Here is a 20,678-nt window from a genome sequence, read left to right on the forward strand (position 1 = left end):
TTCGTTGATAAAATAATTACTGAAATTTTCTGCACCATTCTGCCATTATAAAATATGGAATGATTATGAATTACCTTTTCTTTTACTAGAAGGTACAGCTGCTGTAACTTGAGCCCTAGCCATGCAGACCAAGAATTTCAGTTCTATTCTTCAGTCCTGTTGCATTTGCCAGTGAATGTTTTATGACTTTAGAAAAGTCTGTGAAGGTGTCAGGGTTACTAGGAACAACTGTGATTCTTACGCTGTCCTTTTCACACCTGTGCTGTAAGAAGCAATGGACCATGAGCAATTCACTGATGCTGTAAAACACACTTGGTGCTCTGTGTGGTTTTCATTTTAAAATGGCATTATAGCAATTTTATCTTTGAAGCTTCGTTGCGCTTCCTTGTAGACAAGGATGTGCTTACTTAAATATCTACTAAAAAGCCAATAATTTAATAGATCAAACAGATAAATTGTTATCTTTCAGTGAGATACACAGGCTTGAAGGACATACCTTTTTTAATCAGACTTGCAAGTAGAATCAAACTTCCTTAGTTTGCGACATTCATTTTTATAAGATTGTACTTTATGCTTCCCTAATGCCTTGAAAATCCTTCCTGAAGCATTTTAAGTAAGGGTAAGGATCGTCCACTGAGGATTCCAGACAGAAACAGCAAGAAGATAACAATACTTTGTATCTGATCCCCTAGAAATGGACACCTGTTTACATAGAGCTTTATTGATTCAAAAACAAATATAATTGTCCACTTTAGTCTTTGATTCGCATCACTGAATTACAAGTAGAGTCATGTAGCACTGTGGTTTAACATATAATGAAGCATGTAGTCTTCAGTGCAAAGTCAGGAAGTGAAAAATACAGACTATGTATTCCTGCTTTTGTACAGTACCAAAGATAGCCAAGTTGGCTTCAGCTGAGCTGTTTGGCTTGAACAGGGGAACAGTAAAAGTGTGTTCAGTACAACATTCTACCTAGTTAATTAGTTTAGCTTCTCAGCAGTTCTGCCTGGGGTAATGCACTCAGCTTAGGCCTCAGTTAATGGCATTCCAGCATGTCAAATGGATACCCAGGCAAGTCTGGTATCTTCACCCTAAGTTGTGTTGTTTTGGTAGACAAACCGAATGCCAGTTATCAGCCCTGATAAGGGTGTTCTGGATCTAAAATGAGATTGTTTGTGGTCTGGATTGCACTCTTTAGTATACAGTAATTATCAAGCTTCTTTAGTATCCTCACATACAGTGCTATTAAATGACTGCAGTAATTTGGCTGTCAGAAAGCAAACTGCTAGGTTACTTCTGGTGATGAGCATTCTAGGTGCATTCCCTCATAGACTTTGGTCCTGAGTCTGTCTAGGTGCTAACTGCTGTTTGGTTTTCATCTTTTGGGTTTTTTTAATCAAAGATAAATTGATTTGGCCTTCTCAGTAGAAGATAAAGATTAGAAGATAGCCTGTGTCCACTCCAGAAGTAGTGAAAGCATTGGCAAACCAACAGCTCCACAAAAGCCAGACAGCTACCTGGAGAGACAAAAAAAAAGGATAATTGTGCAAAGAGATTTAGAAAAAGTGAAGCAACAGCTGTGACACAACATCACCTATAGTGCTTAAAATATCATTATGTAATTACAGTAGCATACCTTTATTGCTTTTTTAAAAGATAATATCGTGTACTTTATCTTTAACAATTCTCTCTAACTCCTGGTCAGGCAGGAGGCACAAATTTATATGTTCTGCTTTTAATTGATTTTTAGATACATTGGCACGCTGTGATTTTAACTGACCTTCGGAAAAACAGCAGAATCTAGAACAGCAGGGTAGAGGTGGCAATTTCCTCTTTTAAATAGGAGGATAGTAAAACCCTGAGGTTTATTTTTTTGGTAAATAAAGTTTGATGTTCTGCATTAGTGTGGCCCAAGCTTGTGTTGTATTGTCTTCCCACCCAGGGAGGCAGCAGGCACGACTAAGAATCATTGCCCACTTTGTTTCTTCCCCCTCTGGGTGAGTCAGGTGCCTGCTGCCTCCCAGCTGAGATCTCCAGCCCAGCAGTAGAGGCTGGACCACCCTGACATGTATGGGTGCAATGTGAGTGTGAAAATAGCTGTTGTTGTCTGTTGTAATAAAGCACAGTGTTATATGTGGAGCGAGCACATCTGTGGAAGAGAGGCAGGTACAGTTCTTGGTTATCTCAGAATGACATAGTAATGATACTGGTTTTCATCTTAGCTGGATGCCTGCAGAGTGGGCACAACACTGTGAAATCCTACAGTATTTTTAAAGTTAAATGTAAATGGAGAAGTTTTACTCAGACCAGATGCCATTATTTCAATGTGCCAAATGTATTTCTAAGACAGTGCATCTTTTAGAAGATATTTTTGGTAAACTGATCCCTGCTCTTTCATTTCTCTGTCACCAGAATCATTTTATTGGGGTTGCACTTTGAATTACCATGGGGAAGGGGTGGGGGGTGGCGAGTGTAAATAAAACATAAGCATTGTAGAATGAGTCTGTGTTTGTATTATCTTCCCCTACAGAAGGAATGGTGGATATATAGTTTGTTTAGTGGGAAGGGCCCTCAGGTATTTCTACAAGCTGAATAGATAAACTGGTTAACACAGTCTTTGTGGGGCTTAAAACTGGGTGTTTAAATTCTAGTTTCTTTAGTAGCATAAAATTGTATTTAACCCCCTTCTTCCAAGGATTTCAAAGCAAGTGAATGTTTGCAGTATCCTTGTGAAGCAGGTAAATACTGTCAATGTGCAGGTGGGAAGACTGAAGTATCAAGAGTTTCATGATTTGAGATCACAAACAGATGGTGGCAGAGCGAGAATCCCTAAGTCCCAGCTCTCTGTATGATCCTTCAGTTACTAAATAGTTACTTTCTTTTTGGTTTCACTTAACTTCATTTAAATTGCTGTTAAAATCTTCTAGGTTTGAGAAACCTTCCTAGACCTCTCTTGGTGGCTGGTCCTTCAAGTTCTGGAAGCACTGATACTGATGGTGGACTCTTTGCAGTTCCTACAACTCTACCACCCAACAGCCGCCATGGGAAACTGTTCTTGCCTAGCAAAGAAGCAGAACTGACCTTCCGGCAGCACTTAGACACAATCAGTGTAAGTGAGGTGACCGAATGAAAAAAGTAGCATATTGTGCCTGAGCCAGCTTCCAGGAGGTATTACAGGGGTTTTTTGGTTCATCAGAAAGTATGGGCTTCCCTGTGAAGCAGTGCATCTAGTGATGCTCAAGCATAACATTGTATTAGCTGAGATTAGTCAGATTTTGACTATATAACTATGCTTTGAAGTGACATCACCTCTTCAGACCTGAATCTGAATGCCATCACACAGCCTGATGAAACTGGTTCACTCTCTTTGCTCCAGCAAATATGTTTGCCAGGTTTAGCAAAACTGATACCCTTCTTATTGTGCAGCTAATTTTAATACAACCTCATTGCTGTATTTAGTTGAAACACTCATTTTATTTTTATATATATATAATCTCAGTAACAACTTCATAGCAAGCAACAGTAGTTAAGTAGTAAAATGGTTTTTTTGGGAGAAAGCTTTATCTCCATAAAACAAGAATTACAAAAATAGATTTGTGGTGGAAAATTTTCCTGTTCTAGCAAAAAGAATATTCTCCTGTCTAAAGCAAAACACAGTATTTTAAATAGTTACACCTTTATTGAAAAGCAGAGTTTGGGGGTTATAATTTATTCTCTGTGTGCATGCTTAACATACTTTCTAATGCATTTCCTGTTCTTGTCCAGATGCAGTCAGACTTCTTCTTGCCAAAGCCAAGGAAGTTACGGAACAGGCACTTACGGAAGCCGTTAGTAGTACAGGTCAGAACAATTTGCAAAGTGTGAAATGCCTGTTTTGTTTTCTGAATAGATCAGTAAAGCTATAGTGATTTGCACCTAACTGAAATAAAGAATTGAACTTCCTTCATACATCTGCTGAAAAAGTGAAGCTGAACATACAAAGGAAGAAGCATTTTAGTCTGTATTGTAACCAGCTATGTCATATTCCCTATATGAGGAATGTCAACAACAGTAGTAGTCTGGAGGTAGTTTGGAAAAAAAAAAAAAAGCCCCTCCTTGGAAAGCAGGTTGTACTGTTTGGGCTTGCTGGTACTGATGCACAAGCAGTGTGTTCATGTGGTATCCTGATCTGTCAGTGTTAGAGCTGTCAGTGCTATTGCAACAAGATCTCCCTTTAGATATTTTTTTCCTGCTTCCTACTCACTAATGGCTGTTAAACTGGGGTGGGTATAAACCTCTGTAGCGGAATAAAACATAACACTATTTGAAAGAACAATGATTTCTGGAAAAAAAGGGACTTGCAAAGAGATTTATCTAAGAGGTAGCCTGTTGTCATGGAACTTTGGTGGTAGGCAGGCACTAACCTCCTTTAGACTACTCTGTTAACGCAGCAAAAAGGCACGTGCCACTGTGAAACCACAGGCAGGTGGGCAACATACAAGAAATCTAAAACCAAAATAATGGACACTTGCTCAGGGAAAACAAAGTTACCAAATTTCAATATACTCTTTTGTCCCTCCTGCTCTGTATAAAAGTAGGAGACCTAGAAATTACATACGTACTATTTTTTGGTACTGAGATATTCTGGTCTATGCAATTCCATTTGTTTTGAGAGCTCCCAAGTACATACAGCTGCCTCGTTAGTTCACACTTGGTCAATTGTAATGGAAGATCAGTTTGCACACAGACAAGATTCCATCCTTAAGATCACTGCTGTAATTCTTGGGGAGATTTGAAAATTACTGCAAGTGTAATCGGAAAGGAATATAGTTCTAATTAGCATTTCTCTGAGAATTGTCCATGGGGAAATTTTCTCTTAAAGTAGTTTACAGAGAGAACACATGATTCCTATCTGTAGCTTCTTTCTCAAGATTACACAGACCTTATTGCTGTGGGTGTTGCATGATAATCATGCCATGTAATCATGCCATACTCTGCTTATACTGAAAGGTATCGTGAACTTCTGTGCCTTAGAAGATGAGCTTTACCTTCTGTTCTGTGTTTAAATATGTTCTGGTTTATTGTTGTTTCTCTCACGTAGAGAACACTGCTCCCCAGGCCATCTGGAAATCCGTCCCAGCATGTCTGTTCCTTTTCTATTTTATCCAACTCATCCATTACAGGTGAGTCTGCATATCTTCTAGCTGCCATGAGATGGACTGGAAAGTGTCCCTTAAAACTACATTAAGGAATAATCTCTAAAAAGAGGAAAATACCCTTTCAAAACCACAGAGTCATTTACCAGTTGCTTGAGTCACTTCCTACAGGTTGATGGGATTGTTCTCCTGCTTAATTGTTAAGCAAGTCATGATTATGATAGAAATTTTTTTTCTTCTGTTTCCCAGTATTGAAAGCAGGGAATAGTAAGGAGTTCTCTACAAGGAGACAAGATTTTGGAATAAAATACTTGATAAGAATTTTTTTCTGTAGGGTGTAATCATTTGTCTAGATTTTATAATGGACTTTTCCTAGTACCTGGGATACTGTTTACAATATGATCAATATACTGCTCATTTGTCCTTTTCTGCTGATACACACTTGAGTACAATGGTAGTACAGGTGATCCTCATCTCGGCTTAAATCTCAAAATCAACATGAGACCTTAAAGGTTACCTTCTTTGAAAATAATGAAAGCAGCTTCAATAACACAGCAACACTTGCTGTTGCATTTTTGTGGTAAGGCGCTGGTTAGCTTGCATTACTATGTCAAGTCTGTTTCATCATCTCCACTACTTGCATTCCTGGAGCTTGCTACTGCTTGGAATTCTTTGCTTCCGTTGAACTGTGTTGTGCTCTGCTTTAAAGATGTTATATTTCATTTGCTTGAGAGGTATTTAATCCTTCACCCTAGGGAGAGGTTCATTTCGGCCAATCCAGTCCTCACTGACTAAAGCTGCTGTTTCTCGTCCAATTGTGCCCAAAGTTCTTCCAACACAGGCTACCAACCATCTGTCTAGTAAGTCATTTCTTAAACAGAATGTGAGTCACAGTCTGTTGTGATCTGTATGATGTTACACTGTTGGTTTCTATTCCCTCAGTAGAATCATTAGTGCTTTTGGAAGTTAAAGAAAATGGCTGCGTTAATGATATCTTACTTTCTGTGGCTTTGCGTGACTGCAGAAAGGGAGCAGTCAGTGGTGGGACAGTCTGAACTAGGTTCCTTCGCTGTGTCTGATCTGCAGGCAAAGCAAGGGGTTAGAATTTGTAACCACAGTTGAGCACTTTTGTGATGTTTCGCTGTAAGACCACTTTGAAAAGGGGTTGTGATGTATTTGAAAGAAACTTATAAACAGCTTATCTACTAATGTGGGATTATGAAGTCTACAAGAAAAAAACATGCTGGTGTACCCCAAGCAAATACTTTGTCTTGCAACGAAAGAATGGGTCCCATAAATAGAATGACTGCTGAGGTGAAAACAATGACTGCCTCTATGTTTTACTTAGAGGATTCTCTGTGACGGGAAGACATTCAGATGTTTTAAGTGGATTTTAAAAGATCTGGGTGAGGTTGACCCTGCAAGGACATACTTTTTTTATATAGAGTCTAAATGGCTGCTAGAGATATAAGGTAACACAATAAGGCTGTGTTGTTTTAGAGTTTCCTCTAGTAAACTATAGGAAATTTCTAGAAATTGCATAACCAAATACTTAACAATTTGCAGGACAAAAAAAAAAAAAAAAAAGAAGGAAAGGGCAGCGGAGAGAACTGGGATGTTTCTCTAAACTGTTTTGATATACCTGACAACATGTTGGAACAGGGCAGAAAAATGAAACATTTTAGCTGAAAGAAATGTTATACTTTGTGAAGAGGAACAACTGATATAGCTGATCAGATAATTACCACTTTCACTTTTTGCATGTGTTAAGTTTTGACTCTGGGCAATTTTTTAAAAAATCATCCTTTAGATGAGTCACAACAAAGTAATCGCCTGAAGAAAAGGCTTGTAATGTGTTTTTTTGCTTTTTTGTTTCACAAAAGGTGCTATTGACTTGGCAGCTAAAAGTGCTGGTATTATCCCTGGTAGCCCTGTGCCTGTCCTGGATGCAGATGGTTTGTCAGGTGTGTCTCCATTGTCACCAGACGGAGTGACCACAGTGGTAACAGGGCAGGAGTCAACAGTAGCGCATCAGAACGGAGGCTCCATCACCACTGTAGAGGTCAGAGTCTCTTGAGCATGCTTTTTAAAGTACTTAAGTGTCTTGCTCTTTGACTGTGTAAAAAAGCTGTGTTATTAATGACTCTTCAATCAGCTTTCTCCTGAAGCTTGCTGTTGGACGCTTTTATCATGGCAAACCTAGTCTATGTTGTGTAGTGTGTATTTCAGGGTTGAGGGATCAAATCATCATCACATTGAACAGATTTCCATCCTATAGAATAGCTTTCGCTGTGAGACTATTGAAGTTGGCCATCCAGAAATCTGGGCTTGAAAAGAAACAGTAGCATTTCAATAAGCAGTAATTCCAGAGGCAATCTGGGGCAAAACATGGACTTTTAGGGATGTATTTGGAATGGAAACTGTGATTTCTCCTTGCCATTTCTTTTATTGAGACCCAGATACATATTAGTCCATGTCATTTTCTCAGGGAGTTAATGGACAATTTTGAAAGGCATGATAGTAAAAAGAGCACGCATAAACGGTGATAGGCACTTGCCTCTTACCTTCCCAGCTATATTTGCAGCATGTCATGTAAACACTTGTCACTCACATGATTTCTGTTGTGCTTCTAGGGCTCAGGCCCTGGGTGTCGAGTTCCGTTCATCAGCCTACCAACACGGCATGAGCAGGAGGCAGTTCCTGATGGTTTCCAGGTAGAGTATGTGTTGAAAGAACAGTTGTATGAAATGGGTAACGTTCTGAAAACACCATTGGTATTACTAGTTAAAACCCCTTGTTCCCAGGTAATTGTACACCATTGATACTGTTTTGTGGAAATTGAAACCTCTAGCATCTGAAGAAATTTAAAGAAAGAAATTTAGGAAAGCTCCTTAAATTTATGTGGGTGCTGTTCTCTAAAAAAGCAAAGCAAAGCTGACCATCTCTGACCTCTGAAGAACAAACAGGTTTTATGTATTTCTTGATATAGTGGAGAAGTTTATAATTGCTCTGCTATATTATACGTGTGTATTTTAGACATAACAAAGAAAAATTTCAGCAATTGGCAGTCCTGCTGCTTGTATGTTGCTGAAGGAAGAATATTAAGACTAGAAGCGTGATTGTAATGCCAGCATCCTCTTCAGAGAATCACTTTTCTTTATGCTAGATCCAATAAGACATAGATACTTTAAAAGTAACTGTGGCAGCACCTGAGTTGTAAGAGTGTTGTTGTCCTATCCCCAACTTCCTTCTCCAGTGGGATCCAGGACCTGTGTGAGATACTTAAACCTCAGATACAGGCTTTTCTTTTTTTCAGTGGAAGCAGTTTCCACCCTTCCTGTGACAGATACATGCAAAAAAGGTCACATTAATTTGATTGGAAAGCATAAGGGAGAGGAATATTTTTCTTTTTACAGCACAGATGTTAGGACATGAACCTACTAGGCATTTATTTGTGGTAATGGGGCCTTAGGTTCTGGTTCTTGCTCTCAGGACAGCTTTGTATATACTACCTCAGAAAAAAATCACAAACAGTTCTATGATGAGGTACTAATAACAGGACTCCTTAAAAAAGATCAGTTGAGTTTTGGGAAGTCTGGCTGTAAAGAGGAGTGAGTTAGCAGTTTAAAATATTTATATACTCTCCAAGCAATTATAGGTTTTTTGCCTATACAAAGGCAAATTCTTAATTCTTAAGAACTATCTTGTAAGTTCATCAGAATCATGTTAATTTTATTATTATGTTTGCTTCTGTTACGTAGGCTGTATTAAACATTCTTTGGAATGTTACAAACCCATATTTTGTCAGATGATTTGGCAGGATGTGGGCTAAAGCATATTTGTTCATGCTTACAGATATTTTTCATTAAAATAATACAAATTTATCATAAATAATATATTCCTAAAATTTTAGAAATATTATCTGCTGAATTATTAGTGCTCTTTTTTTTTTTTTTTCCCCTTAATGTCTGATTTTAATCTGATGCTTATGAGCTAAGCTGCTGCTTTTCAGACAGATTTCCAAGTCCTTCATAAATCTATGAACAATTAACTCTTGTTTCTTGAAACAGGGCACATCAGTCCTTTCTCTGTCAGAACTGTCCAAGACTCCCCTCCAAAATGGTCTTTCCACCCCTCCACTTCCCTCATCAGAGGCTTCCAGTACCCGGCTCTCTCCTCCCAATGTTTCTGCTCTCTTGGATATTTCTCTGCCTGGACCACCTGAAGATGTGCTTTCTCAAGGAGAACCTGCCACTCAAATCAGTGATTCCATCATTGAAATAGCTATCAGCTCTGGTCAATACAGTAAGTCTGAGCTTAGGTAAAGTCTTCCTATTACCTTAAAAAAGAAATCCTGTCATCTCACATGTCAGCAGAAACTTTTCCAGGAAGCAGTTACTGGGTTGGTTTTTTTGGGTTTTTTTAATACCTGTTGGAAATAAAATTATGTGCCTGGCTTTTATTTTCTAACATATATAGGAGGGTTTTTTGGTTGTTGGGGTTTGGTGGGATTGTTTTTTTTTTTTCCCTTTCTAAACGGAAATTGGTGCAGTATCCTATAACTTTACTGCATTGACTGAATCAGTGATTCCTGACATTGGCTTACAGGTGAAGGTGTTTCTCTCTCTCCTGCAAAGCTGAACGGCAGTGACAGCTCCAAAAGTCTTCCGTCTCCATCCAGTAGTCCTCAACAGAACTGGATTGCCTCTCCCAGCCATGATCCCCAGTGGTACCCCAATGACTCCACAGACTCGTCTCTCAGCAGCTTGTTTTGTAAGTGTCAGGATGCAGAGAACTGGGGGGGGAGAACTGGGCGCTGAACAGCGCTGTTTATTAGAAGTGAATCCTTTGAAAAATTGTAAACCCAGTAGGACGTTTGTAGAATTCTTCCCTTATTTCTTGCTTTCATTTCAACAGTGTTGCCTTGAATACATTTTTTTTCTCTTTACAAGTCTGTTCCTGAAAAGATCCTGTTGCTAGATTGGGGCCCATACCTTGGGACAAATAATTCCTTGGCAGTTCTTTGTAGTCTGTTTGGAGCCTGACTCATGAGTTAGGTTGAGACATTTTGGCTGTTCTGCCAAAAGGAAAAGATGCTCTTGGCTCTGCTGTTGGAAAAATAGGCTTCGTTCTGTGCTTGGTGAGCATAATCTCAAAGACGTGAGATCACTGGGTTTGGGATTTGTTTGGTGGGTTTTTTTAATTAATATTTAATGGGGCTGGTGTAATGAGTCTCTGTACTCTTAGCAGGGTGCTGATGGTGTTCATGCTGGTAACACATAATTTTTAAGAGACAGAAGAAATAGATGATCTGTCCTCCATTTTCTATTTCCTTGTCCTTCTCTTTATGCTCCCAGTTGCAAACATTCACTGCAGTGATTTACTGTCTTTATAGCAAGTTTCATCTCCCCCGAGAAGGGACGAAAAATGTTGCCAACTCCTGTCGGGACTACCAGTGGCACCTCCTTACTGGGACCCAGCCTTCTGGATGGAAACTCACGGGACTCTTTTGTGTCACGGTCTCTGGCAGATGTAGCAGAGGTATGTCATCAAATTACATTCAGCTGTCTGCTTCCTTTTTTAGTGCAGTGTTATTGTATATTGTCCATCATACCTTCCTGAGATACTCAAGGCAAAGACACTTCGACATTTGGATTTTAGCTTAGTAAAACAGGGTTACAGTCTTAACGGAAAGATGTAAAATGGCTTGAGGCTATACGGCACCAGAGCTGGTGCAAGAAGCTGTTGTGAGCACCTTCGACCCAGGTTCTTTTTGCTGGGGGAGGTCATGTTTGTGTTGTTGGACATATCATTGTTTTGACAGAGTGAGTCGTAATCCTTCTGTTTTGTGTGTCTTGCTTTGTAGAGCAGGAATTGAAAATACTGTTACGGGTGCACACGCAATCAAATCCAACAGGCATTAAAGCACAGATTTATTCTTCAATAGAAAAGTTATTTAGAACTCCAGTAACGTTTTATAAACCACAGGCTCAATGATGTAAAGGGAATTAATACTACACAGCTGACTTAAGAATTCTTGAGATTTAAAACGATGGCTCCAAAATGCACGTATGACTCACCTAAAAGATGAGGGCTCTCTCCCTTGAGGAGTTACCTCAGGCGGTGCCCCGACCCGAGGGGGAGTCCCCGACTGCAGACTGCTTCTCTGAGGAGGACTGATTCCAGCATGTCCTCCGGTGGGACCCCGTTTATACCCTTGTCGAATCTGACCTGTGGTCATTTAATCCCTATTGGCCAAGAAGGTCACCTCAGTGTACCTGGCACGTCTCCGTTGGTCAGTTCAAATTTCAACCTGCGGCCTCTAGGGTTTAGGGGTTTTTTTTCTCTTCTCCCTGCCTGGAGAAGTTTCATTTCCTGCTGGGGGGGAGTGTACTGCCACAATGAGAGAAAGGTTAATACTGATGCAGCTACAGTACAGTTGGAGGACTGGTAGAAAAAAATAAATAAGTCCAGAGGGAAGAAGCAGGAAATGGTTAATACTGAGTTACTGAGAGAATGGCAGAAGGTGCTATGCTGCTGAGTTATTTTCTCTGTTGGTAGAATTATCCTTCTGTTTTGAAGTCTTTCAAAGGGATAAAGTGAAGACAGCAGTTATTAAGGCTTTGATACGCTTGAGGATAGAGCTCCCTTTCAGAGGGACAGAGGCAGACTGGAGGAGTGAGCTGCAGCAACATTATGGAATTCAGCAAGGACAAACGCAAAGTCCTGCCCCTGGGAAGGAATAACGCTGACAGCAATATAGGCTGGAGACTGACTGTTTCGGAAACAGTTCTGCTGAGAAGTACCTGGGCATCTTGATAGACAGCAAGCTGAACGTGAGCCAGGATGTTCTGTGGCAGTGAAGACCAACAGCGATGTGGGCTGTTTTAACAGGAGCATAGCCAGTATATTGAACAAAGTGATGATTATCCTACTCTACTCAACAGCTGTGAGACCATGTCTAGAATACTGTGACCAGTTTTGAGCATCAGATACAGGAAGGACATAGATAAACTGGAGCGACTTCAGCAGAGGGCCACCAAGACGATTAGGGGGCTGAAGCACCTGTCTGGGAGGAAAGGCTGATGGTACTGGGCTTGTTCAACCTGGAGAAGGCTTCAGGGCAGGAGGGCCCCAACTGCCTGCTGGTACTTGATGAAGACGTAGCCAGGCCCTTGACGGAGTGGTGATGCGTGGTGAGAGGAACAGGCAAAAGCTGAACTGACAAAGGTTCTGACTACATATAGAGAAAAACTTTTTCACCCTGAGGACAGTCAGGCAGGGGAGTAGGTTGCCCAGACATGTTGTGCAGTGTCTGTCTTCAGAGCTTTTTACGACTAACATGGATAAAGCCCTGAGTAAGCTGGACAGTCTTCCTAGGTGACCTAGCTTTGAGCAGGAGGTTGAACTAGAGACCTGTTCAGGTCCCTGCCATTGTTAATTATCCCACAGTTTACAGTGGTTGACTCAGTATAACATCATGTACATTGTAACTTTGTGGGAGCTTGCCCTGATGGAAGGAAAATGTCATTCAACCATTGTCCTTTGGATCTGGATAAGGAGGTTCTGTACAGACCTTGTAACCAGAAGCTGCAGCAAGCTCATGCTGTTTTAATGTGCCCTTGACAGCTTTAGACTTCACACACAGCTCCACTTCCTGGCGTAAATATAAAGATTCTGCTTACTTGATGGTGACAATCTGTCAAGGTGTGTGTTAATTAAAGGAGTATATGATAATTTATTTGTGTGGATTTGAAGTGACATTGCAGTCCTTGATCTTACAAACTGCCTTCAGTAGAAAATGGGTTAAGCCACCATTTTAGGCACACCAGAGCAGCTGTTGTGGCAGATGTGGGTTTGTGTGGGAGTCTTCAGAGGAAACAAGTATAATTTTAAAATGGCTTTAATGATGGGAGAATTTTGAAAGGCGTTTTATTAAGTGTCCTGCAGAATCCAGTTTTATTTACAAATGCAGTTATTAAGTTAGAGGTAATATCTATAGAGTTTTTGTACTAGTGTACCTTAATGCTAAATTAAGGATAGGCAGGTAAAGCCCATTGAGACTATAAATTTGGTGGTGGTTTGTTTTTTTTTTTTTTCTTAGAGGCTTCCATTTAGTCATGGATAAAAGCTGTTCTCTAACTCAGATAAAGCAAGATAAAGTGTAGTATTCATATGAGGAGAGGCTGGGAATGAAGATGAGGGAGCCAAACTCTTCTCGAGACAAGAGGCAGCGGGCACAAATTGAAACACATGAAAATTCTACCTGAACACAACAAAACTTTTTTAATGTGAGGTTGGTCAAACACTGAAACAGGTTGCCCAGAGATGTTGTGGAATCTCCATTCATGAAGATAATTCAACACCTGGCCGGACAAGGTCCAGGGCAACTTGTTCTAACTGACCCTACTTGAGCAGGATGGTTGGACAAAATGATCTCAAGATGTCCCTTCCAACCTAAACAATTCTGTGATTCTGTGAAATTTCTACTAACATCTATCTCTTTTTTTTCTCTCATGTCTCTTCTAGGTGGTGGATTCCCAGCTGGCTTGCATGATGAATGAGAACAGCATAGATTACATATCTCGTTTTAATGACCTTGCCCAGGAACTATCAATACCTGAGCCAACCCGCAGGGAAATTCTCTTCGATGGAGGAGGTGGTGGTCCCCCAATTGGGGATCTCTCACAGTGAGTGTATGAGACCAGCAGGCTGGTATAGACTATTCAGCTAAAGTTGGAACTTGCAGCGCTGGATCATGGCAAGGGCAGGTTGTAGAGAAGCAGCTGAGGCTCAGTTGTCCCTGTCTTGTGCACTTTTTCCTACAAGAGAAGCATTGTCTTCAAAGGTCTGAAGAAGTACTTGCAAGTCCTGGAATGTGCAATATACTGGGAACAACAAAACATGGAATAGTATTACAGGAAATGGTGTGTCCCCTGCCCCAGTGATATACAATGGCAGGTTTATGGGACAGTCCTGGACTTGTACTTTGGAATGGCCTAAGCAAGAAGCTCAAGCAGGGAAGGGTATTGCCAGAAGCTCCCCTACGTGAATTATTTTTTGCGTAGTAATCAAAATGCCATGATTTGGGATCCACGTTGAAGTTGTGGAGGATAAAGGGTGGGAGTGGGTATGGGAACCATTTTGCATCTTGACATGTCCTAGTTGGCACTCTTTTTATCAATCAGTCAAACTGAAGTTTCTTGCACTCTCTTCAAAGTCGCTGCAACTCTACGATGCTTTGTTTTTTATAGACCATTCTGTTTCTTTGGCTATGTTTTATTGTTTGACCATTCCAGCAGGGGCATGTACCTGCTTTCTTGTTTTGTAGGGGAGTTCTCATTTACCCTACTCACAGACTGCATGGATCCTTGGGGAGTTTCCGCTATTTTTAAACCCCGTCACATGTCACAATCATCATCATCCTGACTGCACTCATATTCTCCACTTTTGAGATTCTTCATCACATTGCACAGTTCATCCCATGAGTGGGAGAGTGCTTTTTTTGCTTTCCCTGAAGAACGGTTGCTTTTTAAGTTGGGAAACACTGCAAAAGAGCTTACTGGAATCACTAGGAAAGCTTTGTCATAATTAGTCTTGGCTTTGCTGGAAACCTGTATATATTGCCACCTTTTGTCACAAAACCCAAGGATTTACCTGGGAGAGGAAATAGGAAAGAATATTGTAATGTATAGAAACAAATAATATGTTAACGCTAAAGTTGTTCAGATCTGTTTTGTGTCATGAAGAGGAGAGGTGTCAAGTCCTAGCTTAATCCCTTAGTCCTTCATTATTTCCTCCTTGTTCTGTGAATTCTAGGTGCTCTGTAGTACCTCAGGGCATCATTTTTCATTATAGTCACTCCCAGGCACTAGTGGGTCTGGTACGCCCTCTACTAAACCCCTATGCATTTAATGTTAGTGTTTTAATATTTGAAAGACCCAGATCCTGATACCAGCAGGTTCAAAGGAATATAAAGTTACTTTCTCTACAGCTGGTTGTCCGTCGATTCTACCTTTATAACTCAGGAGACTTTTCCTATTTCCTTTCCTACCTGTCATGAGAGAGAATACCTTTATTGTGCCCCTTTTTTAAGCACTTGTCTGCTTCTCCAGTAAGAGAATGTCCTTTGGCTATTTTAAGTAGCTCTGAACTTATCCAAGGGGCTAGTCCTATATAAACCTCAACTTTATATTATTAATAAATAAACAAAACTTCTCCATCTCTTAGGCTATTATCAGGGGTTCATTTTCCCAACTTGCACTATACTTGGTGGATGTAGTTCTACCTGCCTTTAGCTACTTTTACAAGGCATTTAACTGGGAGTTTCTCCTTGTAACTTTGCTCACGATGCACTGATTGGATTTGCTCTTTTCCCAGTCACTTTTTTACCCTGCTTTATGTAGATTATTTTTTTTAACCGGTATATAGTTTGCCTTATGCTTTCTGTCATTAATAGAAAATGTAACAAGTTCTCTGATGCACCTTTTGTGTGGCCCAGAGCAACCTTCCTGATTTCACTCAAAAAGTAGTGAGATTTGGATGACATTCCAAGACCCCATGTATCAGGTTGCTACATTCTGCTCTTTGACATAGAAACCATGCAGACGTGTCAAAACAGCATTAGTGCAATTGGATGTTGCCAACAGGGAGGCAAACCTGTATTACTAGCAAGAAAACGATCATGACTGGAAGAATGGAGAATTTCATACCTGTGAGCTAACTTCCTATTCTGACTGCATGTCATGTGGGATATTAAGTCCTTCTGTCATTATTTCTCTTTCATTGTTCTTACAGAGCCTTGTTTTAGAATTCTGATGCAATTATCAAGAAATGATATAAACCTAGAATATAAAAAGTTGAAGGCTGTCAGAGAAATGAATGCTGAGGACTGTATGATTCTGAGCATTCACCCTTGGTATGGCGAGGACACCCCTTAATGTCAAGAGTCACTCCCTCTAAAACTTTTACTTAGAGTTGAGCTGTATTTTGGTTCGGTCTTTCCCAGACTGTTTCCTCTTGGTTTTGGCTTCTTACATTAGCAAGCTGATTATCCTATATTCTGTACCTCCAAAAATCCTTTGGACTTGCAGGACAAAAGTAGAGGGCTCTACTGTGGCTGTGGATTACAGGACATGCAGGAGGAGATGTGATGCATTCTAATCAAGTACTGTATAAAAAAAAAAAAAATCTGAACACTCATTCTTAAACTTCTAAATATTGAAAGACCAGCCTGATGGTCTCCAGTGTATTTAGGTAGCTTGACAAACATTTCATCTTCTTTGCCCATGCTGGTAATGGAGTGGATGTAACACTGGTTTTGACTCTTAGGTTGTCTAGGAGAGTAAGTGCCAGTGTTGTGGTGGAGCACTTGCTTCAAGATCTGTGGAGACTTCCTGCCATCTGGTACAGGGAGCTGTCAAGCTGCCCTTTCTCAGCCCATTCAGTTGTCATAGGGGAATAATAGAATTGCGGAATGAAGTCAGAATAGTGGCTATTTTTAATGATGCCATGTGATCAGAAAATGTTAATGTACTGAACCTTTGCGAGTAGACTTGGACCACCAAGTAATAAAGTGGAAATGACAGAGGTCAGTTCAGCACTCAGAATTTTGTGGTTAGAAATGTGTTTGTCATCAGCCTCTTAAAAGTTGTCATTATGAAACAGAATTTGATTTCAGAAAATGTAATGCTTTGCAAACTGCAGTTTAGTAACAAAGCCCTTTCAGGACAAGTAAGTCTTATCAGGGAAAAACTTAAAAATAACTTAGAGCATTGTGGTAATTTTGAATTGATGCAGAATTTGTTACCCTTAATATGTCAAAGGTCACTTAAACACACCTCTGATTCCACCAGCTCTAGATTTTAGGTGGATGTGCTTTACAGGATTGATCACCATCAGTTTGTGCCTAAGACTGCTAAGTGAAAAATTGGGGGGGTGTAGGAGGGGTGTGTATATACACACACATACATACATGTGTGCTTATGTGTGTGTATATATTTAATTTTTGTTAAACACAAAACTTTTTCAATTTTAATTATTTCAGGTTCCCCAACAGAAGTAACAAAATCTGTATGTGTAACAATGTCAGCTTATCCTAAGCAAGTTATACAGAAATGCACACAGGATTGTTTTTGAGGTAAACATGACTTTGTTAGCTTAATAGCTTCTTGGGGCACTGTAAGGTGGTTGGAGAGGGACACTAGCAACCTCCAGTTCTAGTATTAATTGCTCTAGGCTTTCCCCATGTTGCTTTAGTGACTATATACAATAAGGAAGTTCTGAGCAGTTCAGCAAGGTGAATGGCAGAAAATTCAGTATCTGTTGTCATCATAGTCTGGGCGAAAAGCAGTACTACATCCTAAGAATTAGATCCACCCGTGTGTGCAGATGCACACTAACTGGGTTTTCTGCTGGGTGTTGCATCCTCATTACCCACGCAATTCGTTTTATCCTTTATCACTAAATCTACTAAGCATAGGAATACTAATTGTTTTTAATATGGCATTGTTAAGCCTTTTTTTTGACACCCCTCTTTATATTTCTAAATTGAACTAAATGGCTTGGATCAAATCTAATCTATAAAGACATCTCATTTACTGACTCTGCAGATCCCAGAGTGGAAATTAAGTTGCATTTTTTTTTACACTCAGACTTCGGATGCATTTATAAGGAAAGTACTGCACTTTTTTTTAACCTTTTCAAACCTTTGAATCTCTTAATTTCACAGCAATTTGTAAATGTTAACTAAGTGAAACCTTGGCAAGCACTACGGCAATAAGTTATCATTAATTATTGAAACATGATAACTGCTTTAGAGCTTATGGTTCTGGCAGCAAAATTTAATGCTGTTTCTTTTAATAATAGTTAAGCCATATCATCTAAGGTTTCTGGCTTGTTTGAGATGTGAATTTGTTTTATAGATTATAAATATACCTATATAGTGTATGTATAAAGCAGAATGCCTGTCCTTACTGATTATTTTTTGTACCATATTGTAAATTATATTATTTATTCTTTACCAATTTTGGAAAAAGGTGTTTTGGTTATTTAATATAATATACAAAAGCTGTTAAACTTCCTCTGTTTAAATTTCCAATTCAACTTGTAAAGCTGTTTTTATTCTTGTGCATAAATACATACTAATACTTGGTCTAACTTATGTCCAGTGTGTTATTTGCCATTCATGCCCGATCAGATTTTTCCATTTAACCTTTATTTACATAATAATGGCCCCTTTGGGGGGAAGTGGGGGGATAGCGCTAAATATTTGTCCATAAGGTTAAGCCTTCCAAGCTGAAGTTCTGGTTTCAGTGAAATCATTGACATCTCCCGTTCCAGAATTTTAATTATTTACACCATGGTGAGAGAAGTTTTTGGTTGGGTTTTTTTTGCCTTACAGCTTCCATTCCCAATAGTGTCTGCTAACTCTGAGTGTCAGAAATAGGTCAAACCAGAGGGCTGTCTGTCCTGAATGTCCTGTCTTCATCCATGGTCACCAGTAACAAGGGGAAGAAAGGAAAACAAAAACCAAAAAAAAACCCAAAAAAACAAAACCCAACCAAAAAAAAAAAAACCAAAATCACCACACCAAGCAAAAGGTACAATAAAAAGGGTATTGTATATCTTGGGTTTTATTTTTTTCCCCCTACCTTTTTTTTCCTTAACAGCTTCAGATAAGCAGGAACTTAGATGTAGAGGTTGTATTCAGGCCATTTTTTATATAGCCACTACCAGAAAAACTTTTTCACCCTGAGGACAATGAGGAAGAGCAACAGGTTGCCCTGAGAGGGTTCTGTAGTGTCTGTCTTTGGAGCTTTCCAAGACAAAACTGAATAAAGCCCAGAGGAAGCTGGTCTGAACTAGCTTACCCTGCTTTGAGCAGGAGGTTAGACTCTAGGCCTGAGGCTCCTTTCAAGTTGCATTATCCTGTGATTTATGTCATTAAGTTAACTAACTCCTTTTTGTGTACACCTTTAGGATTTTGGTCTTTGCAATATACAATGGCAGCTTTTAAACTAAAGCTAAACTATTTTGCATTGAGAAAGTGCAGGAGTGTTCTTAAACCAGATGATGAGAAGCGAAGAATATTTTAAAAAGCTCAGCAAAACCCTCATTAGTAATACTCTTTGATGCCTCCTTTCCATCCAAAAAGTGAGGACTGATCCCTAGTGTCTGTGTACCAAGAAAACTGGGCTATATGACTGAGTTTGAGCTCTTTCTGTGCAGCTTCTCACGTCCACCATGCTGTGACAAAGGCTCACGGCTATGAGACCTTCAGCTCTTTGCCACCTTATGTCAAAGCTGGTACTGAATCCTGCCACTTTCTTTTCTCACAGATTATCCAATTTTGCCCTTAATGACCAAAACTTAACACTGTAAAAACAGAAGGAATGAATTGGAAGTAAAGAACAATTAGCAAAGCAAGAAATGAAACAAAGCAAGATGTTGCAGTAAGAGTACATATTTTTGGTGTGTTGTTTTCTTTGTGTGGTTTGGGTTTTTTTTTTTTTAAATCCTTCAAGACAAAAGCAGCAATATGGCTGCCTCTAAATTTGCTTCTTGGCATATTGAAAGCAGTGCAGTCATTGCATAAAACCTTCAGCTGAAACTGTTAACTTGTAATGTTACTATCAATGAAAAATGCTTGGTTAAAAAGGCTGTGCAAACGCTGGCTCTTTGAGTGTAGCTGTACCAGCTCCTCCCAGCCCAGATTCTCCCGGAAAACCGATGGCTTTCACGTGGCAGCTGCCCAACGCTGCTTCAGCTGCAGAGCTGTGGTCAATGCATGGACACCACTCCCTGAGACGGGGAAAGAGGTGAACTACAGCGGGTGGATTGTTTATGATCCGATCACACGCTAGGGTCGATAACCATGTAGGCACGCTGCCTCCCCACCTGCTGCGCTTCGTGAGACGGAGGTGCAACCCGCTCCTCCCTGACAAAGCTGGGTGAAGCTTCAGCAGTTCCCGACAGACGCGGCGCTGAAGTCGTCAGGTCATACAGTCGTCTCTGAGGTTATTCCTTACAGCGGCCTTCCTCCTGACTTTTGCTTTACACCGGCCTTTTCGGGTGAAACGCCCATGCGAGGCCCCCAGGGCCCTGGCTGCGCGGCCGGAGCACGGCCCGGGGCCGAGCCCTCTCGGGGCTGTCGCAGCCGTTTGCCGCAGGGCGCCGCCCCTCCCTGGACAAAAAACTGGCCTTTGTCGCCCGAGAGGCCGGGCCGGCTGGGCGCTCGTCCGCGGGGAAGGCACGACGCGCTCCGGAGCGGGAGGCTGACAGCCGGGGCTGCGGAGGGGCCGTTGCCGGGCCGCGGCCCCTCAGCGGGAAGGCGACCGGGCTCGCCGCTGACGCCGCACTGCTCTGCCGGCCGCTTGCCGTTGGGGTACCACTACCCTACCTGGCCCTTTAAATGCCCTCCCGCCGCTCGTCTCGCTCCTCCTCTCAGCCAATGGCTCTGCAGCCCGCTCTGACGGACGCGCGGCCTTACCAATGGGAGGCGGCCAGGATGAACGACGACGCGGGCCCCGTTCAAGCTTCCCT

General features: G+C 40.8%; 1 protein-coding gene across 5 annotated transcripts in view; it reads left to right on the forward strand.

Annotated features, from left to right (window-relative positions):
* Window positions 1-18,293, forward strand: part of CRAMP1 (cramped chromatin regulator homolog 1) — a 51,624-nt gene extending 33,331 nt beyond the window's left edge. For 4 of the 5 annotated variants that reach the window (XM_030001707.2, XM_041120204.1, XM_041120203.1 and 1 more), the window contains exons 12-21: window positions 2,928-3,109; window positions 3,766-3,840; window positions 5,081-5,162; window positions 5,891-5,995; window positions 7,019-7,197; window positions 7,769-7,849; window positions 9,206-9,440; window positions 9,744-9,908; window positions 10,531-10,676; window positions 13,665-18,293. In XM_030001707.2, the coding sequence (XP_029857567.1) occupies window positions 2,928-3,109; window positions 3,766-3,840; window positions 5,081-5,162; window positions 5,891-5,995; window positions 7,019-7,197; window positions 7,769-7,849; window positions 9,206-9,440; window positions 9,744-9,908; window positions 10,531-10,676; window positions 13,665-13,829 (1,415 nt within the window). In that variant the 3' untranslated portion in view covers window positions 13,830-18,293. Of the gene's footprint in view, window positions 1-2,927; window positions 3,110-3,765; window positions 3,841-5,080; window positions 5,163-5,890; window positions 5,996-7,018; window positions 7,198-7,768; window positions 7,850-9,205; window positions 9,441-9,743; window positions 9,909-10,087; window positions 10,276-10,530; window positions 10,677-13,664 lie in introns of those variants that run through there. The other variant, XR_005931434.1, reaches the window with a different exon arrangement.
* The last annotated feature ends 2,385 nt before the right edge of the window (window positions 18,294-20,678 follow it).

The sequence above is a fragment of the Aquila chrysaetos genome, chromosome 25, assembly GCF_900496995.4.
Source record: "Aquila chrysaetos chrysaetos chromosome 25, bAquChr1.4, whole genome shotgun sequence".
NCBI lineage: Eukaryota > Metazoa > Chordata > Aves > Accipitriformes > Accipitridae > Aquila > Aquila chrysaetos.